This window comes from Cololabis saira, chromosome 6, assembly GCF_033807715.1.
Source record: "Cololabis saira isolate AMF1-May2022 chromosome 6, fColSai1.1, whole genome shotgun sequence".
Lineage (NCBI taxonomy): Eukaryota > Metazoa > Chordata > Actinopteri > Beloniformes > Belonidae > Cololabis > Cololabis saira.
Window position 1 is genome coordinate 21,369,220 of NC_084592.1, and position 20,956 is coordinate 21,390,175.

General features: G+C 41.7%; 1 protein-coding gene across 14 annotated transcripts in view; it reads right to left on the reverse strand.

Annotated features, from left to right (window-relative positions):
* The window catches only part of fmnl2a (formin-like 2a), a 62,934-nt gene that overhangs the window by 20,784 nt on the left and 21,194 nt on the right, over window positions 1–20,956 (reverse strand). For 6 of the 14 annotated variants that reach the window (XM_061723631.1, XM_061723628.1, XM_061723634.1 and 3 more), the window contains exons 3-9: window positions 19,022–19,102; window positions 11,742–11,818; window positions 7,277–7,360; window positions 4,525–4,680; window positions 3,453–3,488; window positions 2,069–2,098; window positions 516–624 (exon numbers count right to left, since the gene is read on the reverse strand). In XM_061723631.1, the coding sequence (XP_061579615.1) occupies window positions 516–624; window positions 2,069–2,098; window positions 3,453–3,488; window positions 4,525–4,680; window positions 7,277–7,360; window positions 11,742–11,818; window positions 19,022–19,102 (573 nt within the window). Of the gene's footprint in view, window positions 1–515; window positions 625–2,068; window positions 2,099–3,448; window positions 3,489–4,524; window positions 4,681–7,276; window positions 7,361–11,741; window positions 11,819–19,021; window positions 19,103–20,956 lie in introns of those variants that run through there. The other 8 variants (XM_061723637.1, XM_061723635.1, XM_061723640.1 and 5 more) reach the window with 3 other exon arrangements.

The window sequence follows — 20,956 nt, forward strand, 5'->3', positions numbered from 1 at the left end:
ACAACCGCAAAAGCGTTTTATTTATTTATCTTAAAATGGTTAAGCGGTGTGCTCGGGGCACTTGTAAAAGTGACAGCCGCTACCCAGAGAGAATGACAGGAATACATTACATTTAATCCCAAAAGCAACGTTAAATTTAAAAAAATGTCTGCTTTGGATAAAGCTATGTGGACGCCACACTCACAGTTCAACCCTGTCACCGTACTATCAGCTAAACTAATCAAAATATCTTGTTTTCACCGAAAACCTCAGTTTTTTTAAAACTCACTCCACGGTACTGAAGTGTTCCTTTTTATTCATATCTAGTTGCTGTTGATTTGCTTTGGTACAATAATTAGGAAAATAATATGATGTAAATCTCTGTGTTTACACTGGAGGTGGAGAGGAGAGATGACAGTTTTGTCCAACCGAGCAACAGGGGCTTGACAAAGGGTAAGTTGGACTTCAGTTTGATGACTGCGTGCTAAAACGCAATCACTCTGGGTTCCCCTTGCAGAAACCTGCACAAGTCTGACCTGGTAGTTCATGATAGCACGCAGACACATGATGCAGACGTGGACGTCGTCTTTCTTGCACACCAGTCTGGAGTTTTTCAGCGTCCTCCGGCTCGGCAGCGTGTTGCAGCTAAAAGATAAAAGGCAGAAAACAAGTTGGGGAAACATGGTCCGTTTCACTGACTGAAGTGTGGAGTCTGCGTGTGAACACAGGAGTGCAGAGGGAGACCGGATAAATGGGGAAACAGATGCTATTTGTAGACAAGTCCTCAAAAACAGACCATCCCGTTCACATAGGGACGCTGTTAAACTGCCAGGCCCCTTTACATTCACACACACACACACACACACACACACACACACACACACACACACACACACACACACACACACGATAATCTACAACCAGGCATGGGGCCACTAGATGGCTTCTTTCAATTGTTTTCATTTAATGTCCTTCACACAAATATCACTAACACAATAGAGGCCAGTCATTTGCATGCAGCGTAGAGATGACGCAGTTTTATGTGGACAAAAAAAAAAAAAAAGTTGTCTTAAAAGGGGCAAAACAAGGCCTCTTCAGTGCTTCTGCTGGAGCAGCAGTGGCCAGTCGGAGCAAAGCAGTTTATTTTCACACTTTCATCACGAGGTTCAATTACAAGTCCAGGGGAAAAATGTCTATCTTGAGGCTACTAGACATGTGGATTCCTGTCAGCCACCGTGGCCGTGACTCCTCGCTGAGTCACAGCCCGGCCTACGAGCGTGTCTGTGTCTATCTGATCATCTTTTTAAAGCAAGAGGCACCAGATTAGTGTCCAAGACAGAGGACCAATCCTTGAGTTTATACTAACTTTAGACTTGAGAAGAAAAAAAAACAAAACAAACCCCCTGAAGTAAAGGCAGGAGGTATACGAGGATTCCTCCTGACAGAACTGGAGCGCTGGGTTTCCATTCATGGCTTTTTCCCTCTCCTGATTAATCAGCATCCAAACAGAATCAGGGGGAGATGAGAAGACAGTATTTATAATCTCAAACCAGAAGGAGATTAAATGACTATGTAACAACAGCAAGATGTGAGCTTTGGACTTGCTTTGACTCGTCTGAAATGGTTCAACTGAACCGTAAGAGGGATATTAAAACACCACAGTGGATCTAAAGTGCTTAAGAGAAGACGAAGAAGAGAACAAAAAACAACAAAACCCAAAGACGCAGCCTGATCTTAAGCAAATACAAAAATAATTTGGTGAGAACAGGTGGAGGTAAATCTGGTAAATCCGGTGTGAGGCTGGACAGTGAAACTGCTTCAAGATCTGGGCTCATCTCTGGATCTGCAGAGAGGAATCGATGGCTGCTCACCTGGCTCCAATCTGATTAACTCATCCAAACCTGGAAAAAGTTTGATTCTCTGACTGGAGAATAAATATCCGTCCTTTTTCTTCATTCAATACAACAATAAACAAACAAAAACAACTTCAACAGCACCACAGAGGAGCACTGATCACTAAAAGGACAACTACAGGCTATAAACTAGGGGTCATCTACAGTATGCATCACTAGTTGACTCCTACACATACCGTCTCATTTGCGAGCACTTTGGACAGGTCCTTTAAGACGACAGTTTGAAGAAGAAACATAGACACAGTTTTATTTGCCATCAAGGTACAATAGCTATCAATTTTTCACGAGACTTAGGCTCATCTAAAGAGTAACAAGACAAAAATAATACAAAACATTCTGTATAATGGGTCATCAAGAATTATAAAAACCAGGTGTGAATATATGAGCATGGATGCGACCGTGCCGGTTCACCAGATCCAAAATACAGAACATTTTAAGGAGCCACCTACTCTAATCAGTCCGGGTTGCAGAGGTGTCAAGTAACGAAGTACAAATACTTCGTTACCTTACTTAAGTAGAAATTTTGGTTATCTATACTTCACTGGAGTAATTATTTTTCAGACAACTTTTTACTTTTACTCCTTACATTTTGACACAATTATCTGTACTTTTTACTCCTTACATTTTAAAAACAGCCTCGTTACTCTATTTCATTTCGGCCTTTAAAAAAAAACTATCCAGTTAAATTGCGCCATCCGGATAGAGTGAATTTGGTTGTGGTTGTTTCAGATGTTCTTGTCCAGTTTTGTTCTTACATCCGTTCCCTCAGATTCCTGCAACTAAACTTGGATGTGCATTCCAATAAAGGTTAGGATAAATGATAACATGAACATGAAGTTTGACTTTTTGCACCATTACAGTACTTATAGGCAACTAGTCATCATATCTCCTGCTCTCTGAAACACATGTTAATGCTCAATAGTACACATATATGGTTCTTTAATATATTTGCATTATACTAAGATGCATTCATTTTAAATGGCTTTTGTCCTTAATGGCTTTTTTTCCCCTTACATTACTTTTACTTTTATACTTTAAATAGTTTTTGAAACTTTGATACTCCTGTAGAAGTTGAAGTATCAACTCTAGTATCTATACTTCTACCTGAGTAATGAATGTGAATACTTTTGACACCTCTGCCGGGTTGTGACCCGGCGGTCAGCGCTTGCACAGTTGCTGGAGGAACTAGGCTAACTTCTGCACAGAATGGCATTTAGGGAGCCACACAAGCAGCACAGGGGGGACAATGAGGGCAGAAAAACCCATTTGCTCTGAGGGAAGGAGAATTCGGTGTCAAGCGCAGGAGGGGGAGTGCGGGCTGGGAGTACAAATAATTCACATCCCCGACAGACAGTGGGAGAAATAAACTGGGCAGCTCTAGCAGGGAGGTAAGAAAGTACAATGAGGTAGCGGCAGGGGGGGGGGGGGGCCGTGTATGGGAATGCTTGTGCAAGTGCCTGCCCATGTCATTGTGAGCATGTCTGCATCGTGGGGGGGAAGGGGTGCAAGCAGGGATGCAGGAAGGTGACTGCGAGCCAGCAGAGCGAAGCTGAGACCTGCCTGCTGTTGATGAGTGGTAAACAAAAGAGCAGATGACTATGGACAAAGACCGAGACAGAACAGAAGAGCAGTTAGTCTCGCTGAAGACGCTGAGCGTTTACACGTACAGTACACGCTCGAGAGCAACGTGATCGTCACCCTCGGTGACGAGCTGGTGTGAATGGCATCATACAAAGCAGAAATCGATAATTGTAGTAGGGGGAGCTAACGTGATCTTATGGCGGATTTCCAACTCTGCTTGGTTTTAAAAACACAGAAGGCACTAGTTCTAGCCCAGTCAGCAATTTGGGATTAAAAACTGAAACTAAGCACTCAATTTTCATGTGCTACATTCATCCCCCCCCGATATTTACTTTTGAAATGCAAACAATCGGCGAGTAATCGATGCTCGTGCAAGCGCGTCGTATTTAAATGACATGTGCCTGAACGACTCTATAAGGCCCTCGGAGCACGATGTGTTCAGGTTAACCTTTTCTAATGAAAGGATTAGAGGCGGCAGAAGTCAGTGGGAGAGCAGTACCGAAACAATAACGGAACGGGAGGGAGGATTAGAGAAATAATGCATGAATGAGAGGGATTTACGCTCCAGAGCACATATTAGCATAGCTTTATGAATCAACTTCTGTGGAACCGGGTGAAGTGTAGGATTTTAGGGGTTACAGTGGCCCTGGTGTTACATAAATAATGAGCAGAAACATGCGTCTCCTGAAAAGTTTGTCCTGTCCTCTGTGCCCCCCTTCTTCCTCTGTCATATGAAAAGTTGTCAACCATGTGTCACATTAACTATATGAAGTGGAAAAACAAATCCAGACAAAAAGCAACCCGCCCCCCCACCCCCCCGCATGCGTCTTAAGCCATTTAAAGCCTTACAGACCTCATGACTACAGAAGGCAGCAGCTGAGGCATCATATGAAACGTGTGACTTCTTAAAATAATCACATTGCTTCGGCCAACCACAGAGAAGAATGGACGGAAAAAGTCACTTGTTAAATGCTACAAAAGCAACAACAAAAGAAACAAGCACAAGGATAACCGTTTACCAGATGCAACTCAGCTCGTGCGTTTGTCGTACCGTAACGTCGAATGTCGCCCGACTCGGGAGATGCCGTTCCCGGTGATGGGAGACGGCAGCGTGCTTCCTCCGTGCAGGTCCTCGATGGAGCGGCTCCAGGGCTTAGACTTGTCCATCGGGGCCTCCATGCCGTTCTCCACAGCGTCTCCATCATACCTGCGTTACCATAGCAACACCAAATATGTCATTAAACATTTAACTTTGGTTTACATTTTTTATGAATAACACAATCTGATATTCTAACATTACAATGAGGAGAACAACAACCAGCCATGTCTGTAATTGTTTAATCTTTATAGGCAATAAAACTGCGGCGGAGCTAAACTATCATTCCATATACACTGAGTAGCATAATTTTCCTCCTAAAAAAATATGTGTATTATAAAATAAAACTATCCTGCTTTTACTAACACGAAGGCTGATGCCATACATGTGCTGAAAGTGGAAGTAGAGTAAAGGTCAGGGTAAAGAAACTTGATAAGAAAAGTGGGAGAGCTGCAGGAGCGGCTGGGAACAGCAAATATTTGATGACACCAGTTAGACACCGGGAAGGTGCAGCGTAACACCAGTGGGGATAAACTGGATGGCACGTTTATCAAAAAGACTCTGCACAAAAGATTTGGACTCCAGCATGACCCAAACAGGGAAGAGATTGGGGGTTTCAGACACAGGCGTTTTTGGGCCGAAACTGCTTGGGTAAGCAGAAAAAGGTAGATAAAAGATGTTATTCAGTCGTTTCTGCAGAACAGCTCGCTTCTTTACTGCTGTGATACGGAATAAAGAGTCATAAAGATGGACTTGATTGGTGGCTGGCACAGCCAATAAATACACTGCAAAAACTCATTTCCATGAACGTAAAAAGAAGCCTGTTTCAAGAAAATTAGTCTCACTTTTGTCTAGTAGCTAGACTCTTTTGATCATTTTAAGAATACTAATCAAGAAAATCTTTCGTGCCCCTTTGGGAAAGCTGTTTTTGCAGTGCAGCTGTTATCATTTAGCTACTTGTATTGACTTCTGAGCAGAACCATAAAGACCTGACAGAGCGTAGTCATTTATTCATCAAGAGAGATTGTTTTGATTTGCTGATCATTTTGCTGTCAGACTGCTGTGATTGGGTGTTTGTTGGCTTTTTTGGGTCAGAGCAGGTAGCTTGTGCTAACCGAGCAACTAAAAGTAGCAGTTACTTCTGATTTTGCCACTGAAACAATTCAAATGGGAGATCCAGCTGCAAATAAACAGATAACATATAACAAGAGTTTCAAAATAAGGGAATTTCTAAAGATTGAAATCTTTAAAAATGGAGTTGTTTCCTTTCACAGTTTTAGAGATGCAAGTAGAATCACTGAAAACTTTCCCAGCACTTTGTGATTGGTACTTTCTCCAACAGTCTCCATTTCCACTTCAGGAACCAGCAGCCAAACAGATTTCTTAAGGGAAACAATCTACAGTATCTACAATGACAGAGACTGTAATTTCGAGGAATCTTGCAGCTTTGAACACCTCTGAATGATCTCAAGGTTTTATGTCAGCCCGCATGTATCCATCATTTCAACTTTAATATCCGACACAGGTAGCACTTTAAGTTAAACTCCAGGAATAATTGTAATTTGATATAAAACACAATATCAAACCCACGTCCAGCAGCTGTGATGAGACGGGGGCACACATGAAAAAATTGTGTCATGAAGCGAACTCGGGCATGAATAAATAAATGCAGCTGAAGCATGTCCCATAGTTTGTGTAGGCTGTGTGACAAAACTACACTTCCAAAGATTTAATGTCCAGTCTACCCAACATGTAAGAACTCAAAATGCAGGAAACCCACAGCTGAAATGTGTTAGCCCCTTAAAAACAAACCCTTCGAGCTACGGCTGCTTTCATTAAAAGGTGAGCATTTTTAAAAAAGCGTTGAAAAAGCCCAAAACTTTGGAAGGGAAGTGTTGCATTACACCATATTTATTAATTTTTTCTACAAAGTTCCACCTTTATTGTAAATAGTCTCTGATTGAATCAGTTCTGTGGTAACAGCATGTTTACTCCACATATGCATTCATGGCAACTAACCCTTTACAATCACTATTAACTCCAGGGTAACTGACTAAACTAAGTCAGCGGGTGGGAGAGCTGATATTATTTAGCAGTTTATAACCTCAACTTGTTCTTTTAATTGAAACACAAAATAGCGGCAGCTGCTTTCACGCTGGGTGCAGATCTGATGCAATACTCGTTTTAAGCAAAATGCGTGCAATAAACCCCCAAATCTGATGCTTGTGTGACTATAAGAACTCCAATTAGTAACAGCTAGCGTCAACGTATGAACATCTAGGAACAAAGCTCGTGTTTTGCCCTTCTTGGCAGCCGTTGAGGCATACCTGTTATGATCCATTTCAGCTTCTAGTCTGGCTTTCTTCCACGACCTTTATGTGCTGCCGTAGCACTGCATAAACACAGTTTTACAGCTCACCAAGAGCGTGGACAGACGGTAGAATATATGGTGTACTGAAGGGGGTGAATTAAAGAAAAATTGCAACTGCGAGGCCCTGAACGGGGGCTTTATGAGTGACTAATAATCACGCAGGCAGTTCATGAATGGCACCGTATGGCTGGTACAATACACAGTGTGTGAGCAATGAACCCCGGGTGACTCAGCGCTTCTGAGGGCCCGGGCAGCAGTGACGGTGGTGCCAGCACCGTTCTGTTGGCGGGACGTACGGCGCGCTGGTACGGGGAAACGGAGAGCGCGGCGACTTACGTGACGGCGTACTGTGCAAAGGAAAGGTACTCCACCAGCACATCCAGCCCTTTGTTTTCTTCATTCAGGAACTCTCTCACCCACCTGAGGAGAGAAAGGGGTTAAAAGGATAATAAAAAATAATTAAAAAACTGAAGAAAAACTTTTTGATTTAGTGAGCAGCCTAGTTAAAAACAGGACCACAATCAAAAAAAAAAAAAAAGAGGGGATAAGATATTTCTGCTCTGAACAAAATATTTATTCATACAATACGTGCTATTTTTTCCCCATGACCATATCTGACCTTACAGACGTTTTTAGATTATTCGGCCTCTTCTCCCGCTTTGTAATTACCCATCTGACGAACTTCAAAGCTTCCTGGTGCAGCGCAGCAAACACATCAAACATGTATGAGTTTGCAGAAGTAGAGGCATCCCCAAACGCTTGAGCAGAATCTCATTACGATTCTCCCTTTCTTTTGTCTGAGTCTCAACCACACACACGTACAGTAGTTCCCAACACCGGCCAGGACAAACCCGAGGAAATGATCAAAAGCCCTTTTTTTTCCTCTTTTTTTTTAAACTTTCCTTACAGGCACTGAAGTGGGCCATCCATTCAGCAGTTCACATACTTTTTTCTTTTTTTTCATCCTGCACTGAAAAGCCCGGCCTTTTACCAGAAAGCTCCTGCTTCCTTCGGCGTTTGCTGCTTTCCTTTTATGTCTATAAGCGCCGTTAGCTGAATCACCCAGAGTCTCTATTTAAACCGCACCCTATTCTATGGAGGTGACATTTCTTCTTTTTATTTTATTACTGCCACAAATGCTGCTTCAAGCCTGAATCGTCAGTGATTAAAAGACATTTGCAAGACATGAAGATAATGACACACAGGCGGGCTTTTGAGTGGCACTGCACTCGTGGAGATGGAAGGCTTTAGGAAAAGAAATGAAACAAAATCCTCTGGCTGCTTCTTTATCATCTCCCCGGCGCTGAATCAGGGCGACCAGGACGTCCAGCTAAAGAGGTGCCTGGTGGGGCCCGGTTGTGCTTTAGAAAAGGGGGGGTTGGAGGTGCGGCGTCAGCGGGCCACATGGTAATCATTATCACAGGACGCCAACTAACTGACAATCCGCCCATTCACCACATGTCGGTGGCCACGGCGCAACATGTCAGACGCACCAGGGAGCAGGGGTTAGCAGCAGCCGAGCTCCCAGAGCACAAAAGTGCCTATTATCCTCGGCCTACATGATTGATAAAATTCTGTTTCACCTCTGAAAAGCAGCAATAACTATCCAGCGCCCGAGTGCGTCACCATCAGCAGCAGCTGCCGCCCTCCCAGTCTCATCGTCTAATCTAGATTTGCTAGATTATTTGCGTAATCTAGTTTACCTACGCGAGGTCCTTGAAGGAGTTGATCCCTGTAAACAATGACTCAACTGCCAGACGGACGGACGTGGTCTCGGGGCTGCGGCCCGGACTGTGTTTTGGTTGAAAGCGCAGAATCAGATCGGTGTGTAAACAGTGTGTGGGAGTGAGAGAGACGGTGTTGTCAGACACACGAGATAATTTGTGCAAGTGTTGGCTAAGCGTTCAGACTGAAGTCTAGTAGTGTGTATGTGTGGAAAAGAGAAAAACCAGAGAGATTGGGAGACATAGTTCACATTGTACAGTAATTTTGCTCTCGTAATAGTCTGCGGCCGCCGGACGGCCTCATTGATGGCTCCTCCCATCTCTGGCACGACCTCCACGTCTACTGTGACCACCCACTTGCGACACAGCTCTAGACTTCTAGAAACTGTCGTTCTCACACTGAACCCAGTTTACCACTTCAAGCATTAACACTTTCATTTGGACGAGAAACGTCCCACTTATCAAAAGAGTCATGCACAAGAAGTAAAAGTGTTGGCAGATACCTGCACTTCAACTGTTGGCCATGTAAGTGCAAGGGATATTTATAAAAGCTGTTTTATCACTGAAAGTGTGTGCTTCCTTTGTTATCTTTTAATAGTCATCATGAAATTATTTCTTACAAAGTCCCCTCAAATACTGTGACGGTGTTGGACTTATTATGTGCAGTATTTAATCTTCCTGTTTTGGCTTTTCCGTTTTGCATCGCATCATCCTCTACGTAAATGCAGGAGAACAAAGATATTATTTTAATCCAATCACATACCCAATGCGTGTGTTGCAGGAACATTGAGGGCAAGTGTGGTGAGAGGGCAAGCGGATCTTTTTTGCTCTATTAATACCTCCTAAGGCAGAACAGGGGTGTATGGCTTCAGCTCAACAAATCTGTTGCAGACAAAAACTCAAAATCTGAGAATACTAAATCCAAAATCTGAAACCAAGACATTAATATCTCTAACCAAAAGTGCAAACCCTTCAAGCATCATCTTTCTGGGTCGTACTTTTCTTTTCTCGCCATCGTTTCTAAAACCATCTCCGTTTTCGAACCGTCCGTCTCAGTTGTGCTTTTTCTTTTTCTTCAAATCTGTGCTGCGTCAATCTGTAGCTGCTGAAAGCTACTGAAAGACTTAGCACCTAACGTCGACATCAGAGCACCAAAAACCTGCTTGTCGCCGTCATGGAGACCCAGCAAGTGGATTAAATTGTTATTGTCCGTCTGTTCTTGATCATATGACATAGTATGGAGCCAAATCAAGGCCAAAAGTTTTTCTAATTTGAAAATAAAATTTGAACCTGAAAATTCTTTATTACAGTTTCAATTTTATTTTTTTCAGTATCAGATCTTTTTTTCAGTTTCAAATCTTTTTATTTCAGTTTCAAATCTTTTTTTCAGTTTCAATTTTTTTTTTTCAGTTTCACATCTTTTTTTTGAGTTTCACGTCTTTTTTTTCAGTTTCACATCTTTTTTTTTTTTAAACTGAAATAAAAAGATTTGAAACTGAAAAAAAGATCTGATACTGAAAAAAATAAAAATGAAACTGTAAAAAAGAATTTTCCGGTTCAAATTTTATTTTCAAATTAGCAAAACTTTTGGCCTTGATTTGGCTCCATATTATAGTAGTTAAAGTCAACGTAAGTCAGCCATCGGTGCGAATGCCCCGCCTTCAAAGTGCTGTGTTTAAGGGCTCCAACTTGCGCTCTTTAGCCCTAACCAGTACCAGACATTTTATCAGGTTCTTTCTTTCTGCCACCGGGGGTTGTTCAGGTTTTAACTTACTTTTAGGACAAATCTTGACATTTAAAATGAGCTGATTTCAACAGAGAAAATGTGTTTCCTTGTAACGAAACATTTTCGCTGATGGCACTGTTCTACAACCATCAAAGCCAAGCAGTCCATTTTAATCAGATGCAAGTTGTACAGTGTGAGATGTAATCATCTTACGTGACCTTCAGAAAACCTTATCTGGGGGTGGGATTACATCAAATCTCAGGAGTCTTTCAGAGCGACCTTTTTACTAACAGAATAATATGCTTCTAGTCTCATTTCCACAGCATGGTCCAGCTCAACTGGACTTTACTCGCTCTCACGCTGGTAGCACCTTGGTTGAGGTACCCAACAAGCCTCAACCACAAATTGCACTAAAAGGCCACAGAGACCGATTTCTTGAAATCCTGCACACATTAGCACTTATTGGTCGGGTTTAGTCCAAAAAACGATTCAAATTCTGGGCTCAGTTAAACGTTTCCACAGTGAAACGGTCATCCTTTTAGAGCACAAGTTCTTGTTTTCCTGACAGACGGTTTTATTTTTATGCCCCACTGCAATGATGAGGTAAGAATCCCACCCGTGCTGAAGTGGATATGAATTATATTTTAAATTCTCACAACAAGTGAATGAGGAATTAAATAATTATCTGAGCAAAGTATCTTTTCTGTTGACTAAAAACAGACGTCCCACTATGCCCAGAGTTCATTTGGTGTAAAGGCTTTTTTTTTTCTCACCACAATAAAAGACCATCAGATACTACAGATCCCAGAAGGCTTTGGGTTTGGTTAGTGACGTCGAGCATGATCTGAAGCAAGATTAAAAACACTGCGATGTCGTCTGAGTTTTCATGATATTGATCTTTCTCTGAAGTCGACCCTACAGCACCAAATCAGCATCAGCTGCCACAGGTTTAGACTTGTTATCCTTAAATAACTCACTCTTCACACCAGAAGAGTTTATCAGCTGTGAAACGATGGTCTCTTGAGCCACTCTTTAATAATATCTTCTCAGGGTGGCATGCTGAAACACTGAAGCTGTGCAGCTCTTCTAGAGCCGGAAAAATGTGCTTTCCCTCCTGTTCATGTGTCAGCTGGTCCAAACAATCCACCGATTCATCTTCGCTTCATCGCCACTTGGCTTTTGGTGTAATATTAGGTCAGAGCACTGATAGGAATGAGACATGGTGGTGTTTAGTGTCAACGTCTGTGTCTCCGAGTGTCTGGAATGCCAGACTTTTCCCCTTAAATCTAATATAATCAGGTCCAAGGCATGCAACGGTGCTCAAGCTTCACGCAGTCCTGCAATGACTCACCCTATATGATTGGTCCGTAAGGAAATTTCCAGTTCTCTCAGGACTTGGGTGGACTCCTGTACCCTTCGTCTGAATTTCTAAAGAAAGAATAAAAAAAAAGAGGAGGTGGTTATATTTCATCATAACTTGTAAATCAACATGTGGCAGCAAAGAAATGAGAGATGTTTTGACTAGAGACAAACTTTTTCTGACAAAATACAGACAAAAGCAACCATGAAGACATTTTGAAGTGAGTAGGCGGTGTAGTTTGCTCTGGTCAGACAATAAAAAGGATTTTTTTTTTCTTTTTTTAAATGGAGATGAGTTGTTCTGTAAAATGTTTTTTTTTCTTAAATAGGCCTTTTATAGGAAAATGGCAGACTGGCTGACTCATTGGAAACTGTGAAAATGCAGTATTTCTTTTTTTTTTTTTGCTCCTCTTCAGCTCTTAAACATGATCTTAAAGCTGCTTTTCCATGCATGTTTAGCCACACCTGGAGCCCCGATTCTTTAAATAGCTCCAATTCCTCCTTAAAGTAGCATGATAAGATCAGGTCGCCCTGTCGGCTATCTCACAAGCCCAGCCAGGACACCAGGCAGCTAAGTCAACACACACACTCACTCACACACACACACACACACACACACACACACACACACACACACACACACACACACACACACACACACACACACACACACACACACACACACACACACACACACACACACACACACACACACACACACACACACACACACACACACACACACACACACACACACACACACACGGCCACATTACCGTGGCTACAGCTACAAGAACAAACTGTGTGAATGGCATGCAGGCCGTGAAGGTGTGAACCAACGAATGAATGATATGGGAAAACAAAAGAGTCGAGCAGGTTCCCCTTTGCTTTCATCCCGACGGGGAACTATCTGCAAAACCAAAAGCACGCAGCAAGCAAGGCCATTCATACTGTTATAAAACCGCGAGAACAAAAGAAGCCAAGTGAATGACCAGCCGTGATCAAACGGGCTCACAGTGTGACGGGGGGCGGGGGGGATGAGGGGAATCCCTGATGACAGATAGTGAAACGGCTACATCAAAGGAAAGACGAGAAGAGGAGAAAACTGCACGTGTAACACAGCTCTATCTGCATTTAGTTGTTCAAAACATGACAATAAACTTGACCATAAAAACTGATCACTCTAATAAATAAATGCTCTTTGAACATAAACTGGCACAAGGTTCTGAATCTTTATGAGATTTAGAACATGACCCCCCCAGCTCCAGTCTTGTCATAATTATATAAACTTTGTAGTCAACAGGCTGGCAGGTTAAACAGCATGATAAGAGTCAGTGATTTAAGCCACAGCTCTCCACTTCATCTCTTTACACTTGGCAAGAACTCTTAAAAAAAAAAAGAAAAAAAACTGTTGATGCCGGGTAAAGTGATGCAGTGGTGAGTCAGTTTCACGCAGGGATCCTTGCACCTGTTGCATACGTCTTTATGGGATCTTGCCTGTCATAGCATAAAATTGGGGGAGGCTATCCGTTAAAATCAACCATGAAAAACTGATTTACTAAGCTTTGCACAGGCAGCTCACTGCTAAACGTGCTAACATTTACAGCTGGGAAATCAAAAAAGAAAACATCTTAAATTTGGCTCTTGACATGGCCGATGTAGCTGCCGAGCACAGAGGCACAGCTCATTTGAAACTTAAGGTACCGCAGTGATAGATATGTCGTCAACAACTTAATCAACTATAAATGATGCCCATCTTCTCATTCCTTGAAACCGCTAAAATCTTGTTAAGGACTGTCCAGTGCATTATTCAAACCTGGATGAATAGGGTTGAACCATCATCTTTAAATCAAAATGTACTCAGAAAACAGAAAATAAACTTGAATCTCTTAGGAGATGATAATAAATGTGTAGTGAAAGTAAGAGCAGTTTCAAGTGTACACCGTCAAGAAACCTTTTGCTGTGTAAAAAAAAACATCAGTGAAGCTAAAGACAAAAAAAAAAGAAAAAAAAGTCTTGAACCTGAAAGGGGCATAAAGATTGGACTGCAGCAAAGTAAAATACTCATGAGTTCAGTCCCCTCTGGGTTTATGGAAAGAAGTGAATCATGCCTTGTGACTCCCCTGCGGTGGCAGTATTATGATATGGGATGGCTTCAGTTAGTTCAGAAGAATATTCACCCACAACGTTAGGTCAGGTAATAAACTGAAAGAGCAGGATTATCAAATCAATGGACATTTTACTTTCTGATAGCAGAGGCTTATCCCGATATAGAGATGTCAGGATTCATCAGGCTCAAACTGTGAAAGAGTGGTTCTGGAGCCATGAGACGGTTTTTCACAACGTCTGGTCTCCAACTGCAGCTCCGAACCCCCACTGAGAACCTCTGGAACGGACCAGACAAGGTTTTCCTCATCAATTCATCTCTCCTATCACTAACAGGGGAACTTGGCAGGAACAACAACTCCAGATGGTACTATATGTTGTGACAAAGAATAAGCTTATGCTAGCAATGGCATGGCAGATTTGCATAATCAAAGCAAGAAGTCTAAAATATTCAGTTGTGACTTTTTTCTTTTTTTTTGCCAGGTAGTTTATACAATGACTTGCAACCAAAGATAATAAAAGGTTAAAAAGGTGCCATGTAATTACAGGACATTGATCATAATCTTATCAGTTGGAGGTTTATACAGGCTGTGTTGCTACAAGAAACAAGCTGCGCCTCTGTCGTCTACAGATCTGCTTGTTTGCAGCTCCGCACTGATTTGCATTGCTCCTGCTAGACTGCCTTGGTCAGAAGTGAAATGAGCTGGTTGCATCTGTGTTTGTAGACCCGGACGGCTTCAGGATATCACCTGCAAAACCGGACACTCCCACAGGTGGCCTTTCTGATTTGCAACCACAAACTAATTTAAATAGCAAATCTGCCCCTCGATATCTTTGACTTTTAGACTAATGATTAGATCCAACTTTAAAAACATTCAGTACAACCATTTATAGTCTGTGAGGAGGAGAAGAGAGAAGAGAAGAGGTCCACCCTGGTCAGTTTCCATGATGCGTTTGTATCGGGGAGGAAACAGGGCTCAGCCCTGCGTTAACCTATTATTAACAACCACAGAGAAGAAAGCTGTTCCCACAGCTCGTTCTCTCTAGTGTACGTCTGTGGGCTCGGGCAGCTTGTGTTTGGAACACGAGGAGATGAGAAACAGAGTGTTTTTATTAGGGCGGAGTCATTTCTGTGCATGTGTGGAAAGCGCAGCATATTTCGGGGTACTGCGCAGACTCCCAGAGCTCCCACCAAAAACACCCCACGCTCCACACTTTAAGTGCTACCAGCTGCATCACAGGGAAAGCTGGAAGGGAGAGGAGACGGCGCGAGGGGAAAGGAGAAAAAAGGAGGTGCGAGCTCAGGAGGGGTCATCCTGGAAACAAATCAACGGCTGATGCATTCTTGGGGACTAGTTGGACTGGAGCTCTTCCTCCTTGGCCGTGGATTGGCTGGGAGCTGCTCGGAGGAATGCACCGGAGCCTGCCTATGGAAAGCAGAGGCAATGACCTCCAGCTCTCTCTCAGTGGCACAAAGTGGCAATTGTTTGAGTCAGAAGAAAAGGGGGATGGAGCAGGAATGTAGAAAAAGAGCCCATAACTCTCTTTTCCTCGGTGCTCTCTTGTGCCTCTTTTTTGTCTCTCCGTCGTTCTCTGTCCATCTCTTTCTCCCTCCCCTTAACTCACTCTTTATCCTTCAGTATCCCTCCTTCCCTCCCTCTCCATTGCCCTTGTAACTCCACCAATTTATTTTATTCCCGGGTCTCTGTGTCCTTCGAGTTCTCAATCAAAGCAGAGAAAAGGCACAACACTGATTTCACAAGAAAAAAACATGTCTATGAAAATAAACACAAGTTTGGATGTAAATGGGAAGGTATGAATCAGACTTTAAGTCTCATTCAGAGTACGAGGGGAAAATAAATATGACCGTATTGACCGTTCAGCGGGCAGACCGTCTCACTGGGATCAGTTCCAGTTCACGAAAACTTAATACCAGTGCCAACAAGGAACATCGAGCATAAAGGAAAATACTATTATTCACTTTGGTCAGAATTAAACCAAGAAATGTACAAGAAACGCTTCCTTTTTTTGTTTCTTCTGTAAAAAAGGGGGAAAATTTAGACCTTAAAAGCTCAGGTTACCATTAGAAGTGCATTACAAAGCTTTTTTTAAATTATTATCATTTCTTTAACCTTAAAAACAGGCCTGGCTGGTTAACATCCTTCATACTGAGCTCAAATAAATCTTGATGCTTAGGGAAAAAAAAGAAGCAAACTGAAATATCTGTATTGGAGCCTGAAGGCCTGAACATTAAGATTAATTACCGATCTAGTTGGCAGATTTATTTTGTTGTTGTTTTTCAGCCTTTAGAAAGAGGCCCAGAGGATAAATAATACAGTTTCTATCCAGCTAAACCAGCTTAGTTTAGCCAGTGTTATGATAAGCTAATCTAAAGCTACAGAAATGATAAAAGGGTTGCAATTAAACCAACAAGACTTTCAGGCCTGCATGCAGGACCAGCACAAAGAGCTTCTCCGTTGCTACGTTGTTGTGTCTACGCTCTTACCGTCCATCAGCCACTCGTTTCCCGTCTTTATCAGATCTCCTGTATGTGTAACGTCTCAGATATTACATTAGGCGTCAGACGGATGATAACCAAGTCTGGGTGGACTAAACTAGCTCTTTATCAACGCATGGCATGTTCAAAATATGGTTGCTGAGAAATGGAAAAAATAAAAAAATCTTAAATCCTATGTTTTGAATTATTGCTGACTCATTCACAAAACAAAACTGTCAGTATTTTAACCACTTATCTGCTACTTCTGTTATTGAACATATCTTTTCATTGAAACCTTTGAATTCAAACATGTGTGTTTCGGTATTTTGTAGGATGCAAAATTAGGATGTTTTTTTAAAACAAATATTTGTAAAGCTAATCCACATCCACTCCTTTAGCTTTCAGACGATCTTCCCCATTGTCAGAAATTGGGGGACCAAGAAGATTACCGGTAAGTATCCTCATTTTAAGGGGAAAACAACTGTAACTATATTCACCTAAAAAATGTTTTGAAAACTTTTAAGCTAGCTCAATTTTCAAGCAGTTTGTAGTTGTTTATAAAAACATTTAAGTATGCTAAAAAGGTTGTCTTCTGTCAACAATATTTCCCCGATATAACGACAAAATAATATTTTGCCACATCTCATAATTTAAGTTTAGTGGAAATTTTTACATTTTTATTTCAAGAGCTTCATAGGCCTGTCGATAATTCTTTAAAATAACAGATTTTATTGTTGACCTCGATAATTGTGATCATGATTTTTGATAATAAATCCAGCAGCTCTATTGTAACCTCTCAACCAATGTTGGGAGTATCGCTGTCCTGTATGTTTTAGATGTTTCCCTGTTTCAACACACTCAAGTCCAATTAATAGTCATTAGCTTGTCATCAAGGTCTGCAAAGGTCTGTGAATGACAGTCGTGTCTATCAGGGTGTGTTGAAGCAGAGAAACGTCTCAAACATGCAGGACACGGTGCTCGAGGACCAGGGCTGGGAAACAGTCAGTGTGGTTACATGCATCTAAATCAAGGTATTGGCAACAATCTAGCTAAGGATTAAACTGGAGTTTCCGAGAAATCCAAGATTCATGCGCGAGAAGACAATCGATTATTGAACGAGGTGCGTTCAACTCCGCGATGCCAGGTGGCGCACTTTTGCGTTCTTCCGGTTCCTTTTTTGTTGTTCATCTTCTTCTCCTACTTGATATTCTAGCTTTTGCAGTGTCGTCAAAGTCACATGGTAAGCACTCATTTTCATACTGCATTTTTAAGTTACTGTAATTTTGTTCAAAAAGCTTAAAAATAAAGAGTATAAATCTTAATAAACTCAGTTAAATATTAAATACGCTTCTGGCTGGTGCCTCGGTTTTCTTTACTCTCAGAGATATGCAAACTGAGATCTGTTGAATCTAGAAACCCAAAGAAAAAACACGCTTGTTTTAGTTCCTTTACGAACTGCTGCTTCTCCTGCCACTATTTAAAACATACGGCACTCCGGTGAGGTAAAATACAAAAAAAAAACACATCCAGTAATTTAGTGCAGCAAAACATCAAGTTACCGTAGTTAAATAAATCCAGTTAGTTAAATAAATCCAACACGATCAAAGACGGTTTGACGGCCTTCAAAGTAAAAACAAGTTGAAAATATGCAACCAAAGTGTCATGAGGACAGGGTTTTATTTAACATGGAAACCTGATGGCATAAAAGTTCAAAATAGGCTAGAGGACTTCTGAGGATAAAAAACACGGTGTTTTGCTGCTCAGATTCAGTGATTAAATTCCCAACCCTACCAAGGTTAGGACAGTGGACAGAGACACATTAAACAGTGATAACCCTGCTAACACCACCCTCCACCCCCCAGCCAGTATTTACTCCTGAGAGACTGCTCTTATTCATATCTCCCCAAACCTATAATGAACCGATAACGTTGGTTGCACAGTTATTCAGGTCACAGAACATGTAACGCACTGCATTTTCTTTTTTTCTTTTGCATAATAATGAAAGTGCTGTTCTCCTTTTCGTCACTTTCACTATCACTTGAATTTATTTTTGCTGCTCCGTCTGGCTCGCTGTGGTTTCAAACTTTAAGTCCAGTCGGTTGCAAATTGAATTATTCAGCGATTTTGTTGTTATTCTGCCAGAGTTTGTTGGTTAATTTGTTTATCACAGGGGCCGGTCTCCCAGCATTCCCCCGCAGCCTGCACATCGAGGCCAACAAGACATAATTTTGGCAGAGCGTGGGTGCTGGCTGATACCCGTCTTCATCTAGCTCCTCCTCCCCTGCTCTGCTCCTTTCCCCACAGACAAGAAAAACAGCCAGAATTGGCTGCTAAGATGACAAAAGTCTTTTCTTTTGTTTCTTTTTTTTGTCAATGGAGCAATACGTTTGCAGTAATCTTCCTTCAAATAACTCAGTTTCTACACTCGGTTGCTCTCTCTGCTGCAGACCACCACTACTAGATTGGCCAAGATTTCTCCAATCTGGGCGCAAGTCCCTATGCAGACTAAAGTTCCTGAGCCATCTCCCCTAAAAACACTGCATGCAATCTTTTCCTCAGCTGTGGGCACATCCTGGACAAGAGACCGAAGCTCAGAGCGGAAGGAAAAGCAGCCACACTGGAGAAGCCGGGCCTGTGGAACAGGATGGCGGGTTAGATGAGGCGCTCACCTTTCTGGTGACTGCTGGGTCCAGATAACTCCTCAGCTTCTGGAGGTATGTGTGCGGCGGGTTTTTCACTTGGAATCGCTCCTGTCAAAAGAAGAATAATAATAAAGAAAAACAATGGTGAGGACAGGAAATCTGAAGAGAGAGAGACAAGAATGAAACAGGAAAATGTTGTAGTTATAGGAATGACGATTACATTGAAAATGGCAGCTCCAAAGCTTTATACCTGATGTCAAGTCACATGACCGAACATGGTATCATGAGAAACAAGAATGGGAATCTTGCATGTCCCCAGAGAGCGTTAATGCCAAATCTCAACAGGTTGACACGCTTTTTGCGCACAATCATCCTCTTTTAATGATAATAATCTTAGAATATGTTCAGTTTAAAGAAAATGATCAATTTCATATTCAGAACTTGCTTCAGCTGGGAAAACCTTCATGTGATTCCGCTTTTTCCATTCTGTATAAAAAACAACTTTAAAAATATGTTTATTTATTTATTTTTTTTTAAGGGAGACACACTCAATTACAAAAAGACTTCTGCCATATTGTCACCTGTGTGGTTGTGTACGTACAAAACGTAACCCAAGTTCAACCAGCAACAGGTTTTAGGTCACATCCTTACGCTCTGGATATAAATACAAGAGATTAGTGCAGGATTTGGATCAGTGTGTTGAGTGGGAAACTGCATTTGGATCTGGCTCAGAACCACAGCACAGCAGCGTGAATTAATCCACTTAGGAACCACAGCGTTTCATTGTATGAGACATCTTCTTTTTTTCCTTTTCTTTTTTTTTTTACAATTTTGGACATGTATAAGACACATTCTTCAAGGCCCAATATGCCAATCTTTTAGTTCTTGTTTGCAAACACGGCCTTGAAATGAGACTGTTCAGGTTACAGGTTGCAGCATGTCGCAAAACAAGGCATTCAGTCAGACTTTACCATCATCTGCAGTAGTTGTTGTCTCACCGTATTCTGAAGTTCACGAGTTATCAAGATAAACCGTTGCGTCACACTTCAAATAAAAAGTTCATCTCCATTTTTAACATGTTGCAAGAAATTAAACTGATGGTCAGAAATCCTGCAACTATTACATAATCCCCCAGTCCTGAGTTCTGAACTAAGCCGAATCATTTTACATTTTATGGTCCTCGTTCACCTTGATGGAAACAGCTGGATGGGACTATATTTCTATTTCATTCATATTTCTACCATTTACACCAATTTTTCTGTCATTTTCCACAATTCGCCTCTGATGTTTAATTTTCCAAACTGTTCATTTTGAGGGATCTTAGTTTTTCAATAGCTGACCAATTACATCTCTACAAACCGTTTTTTTTTTTTAAATATCGGTGTTTACACCCTTAAAAAAAAAAAACAATAGGGGCACGGTGGCGCAGCCGTCTCACAGCAAGAAGATCCTGGGTTCAAATCGGGGAATATATTTTAAAAAAAAAATTGTTTTAAACATTTTTTTGTCAGATTTGATGCAAAAAGTTGGTATTCAAAGGCACCAAAATCACAAAATCTAAACTAAAACATGGCTTAGAGTTTAGAAATAAAGAGGGAAAAAAATGGTGAGAATGGTAATTAACTAACTAACAAAATATAGTTAACTATCAGTTAACTTCAGCTGCTGCTTTAGGAAGCACCACTTCACCAATCCAGTGAGGCCAGTGGGGGCTGAAATATGTCTGGTGCCCCTCCCATTCACACCTATTTCCACTGGTACAGAACATACCGAACCAATCAAAGCAAGGCAGGACTTCTGTGACCATGCATACTGGAGTGTTGAGAGAGCCACTCTTCAAAAACAACAGAGATGGCTGCAGCTTTGCTAGTGATGCCTTGGGTCAACAAGTTTTTACAGCAAATCCATCAACAGGCCGTCACCGCTGCTCCTCCTCCACCTAACTTCATTTTAGATGTCCGT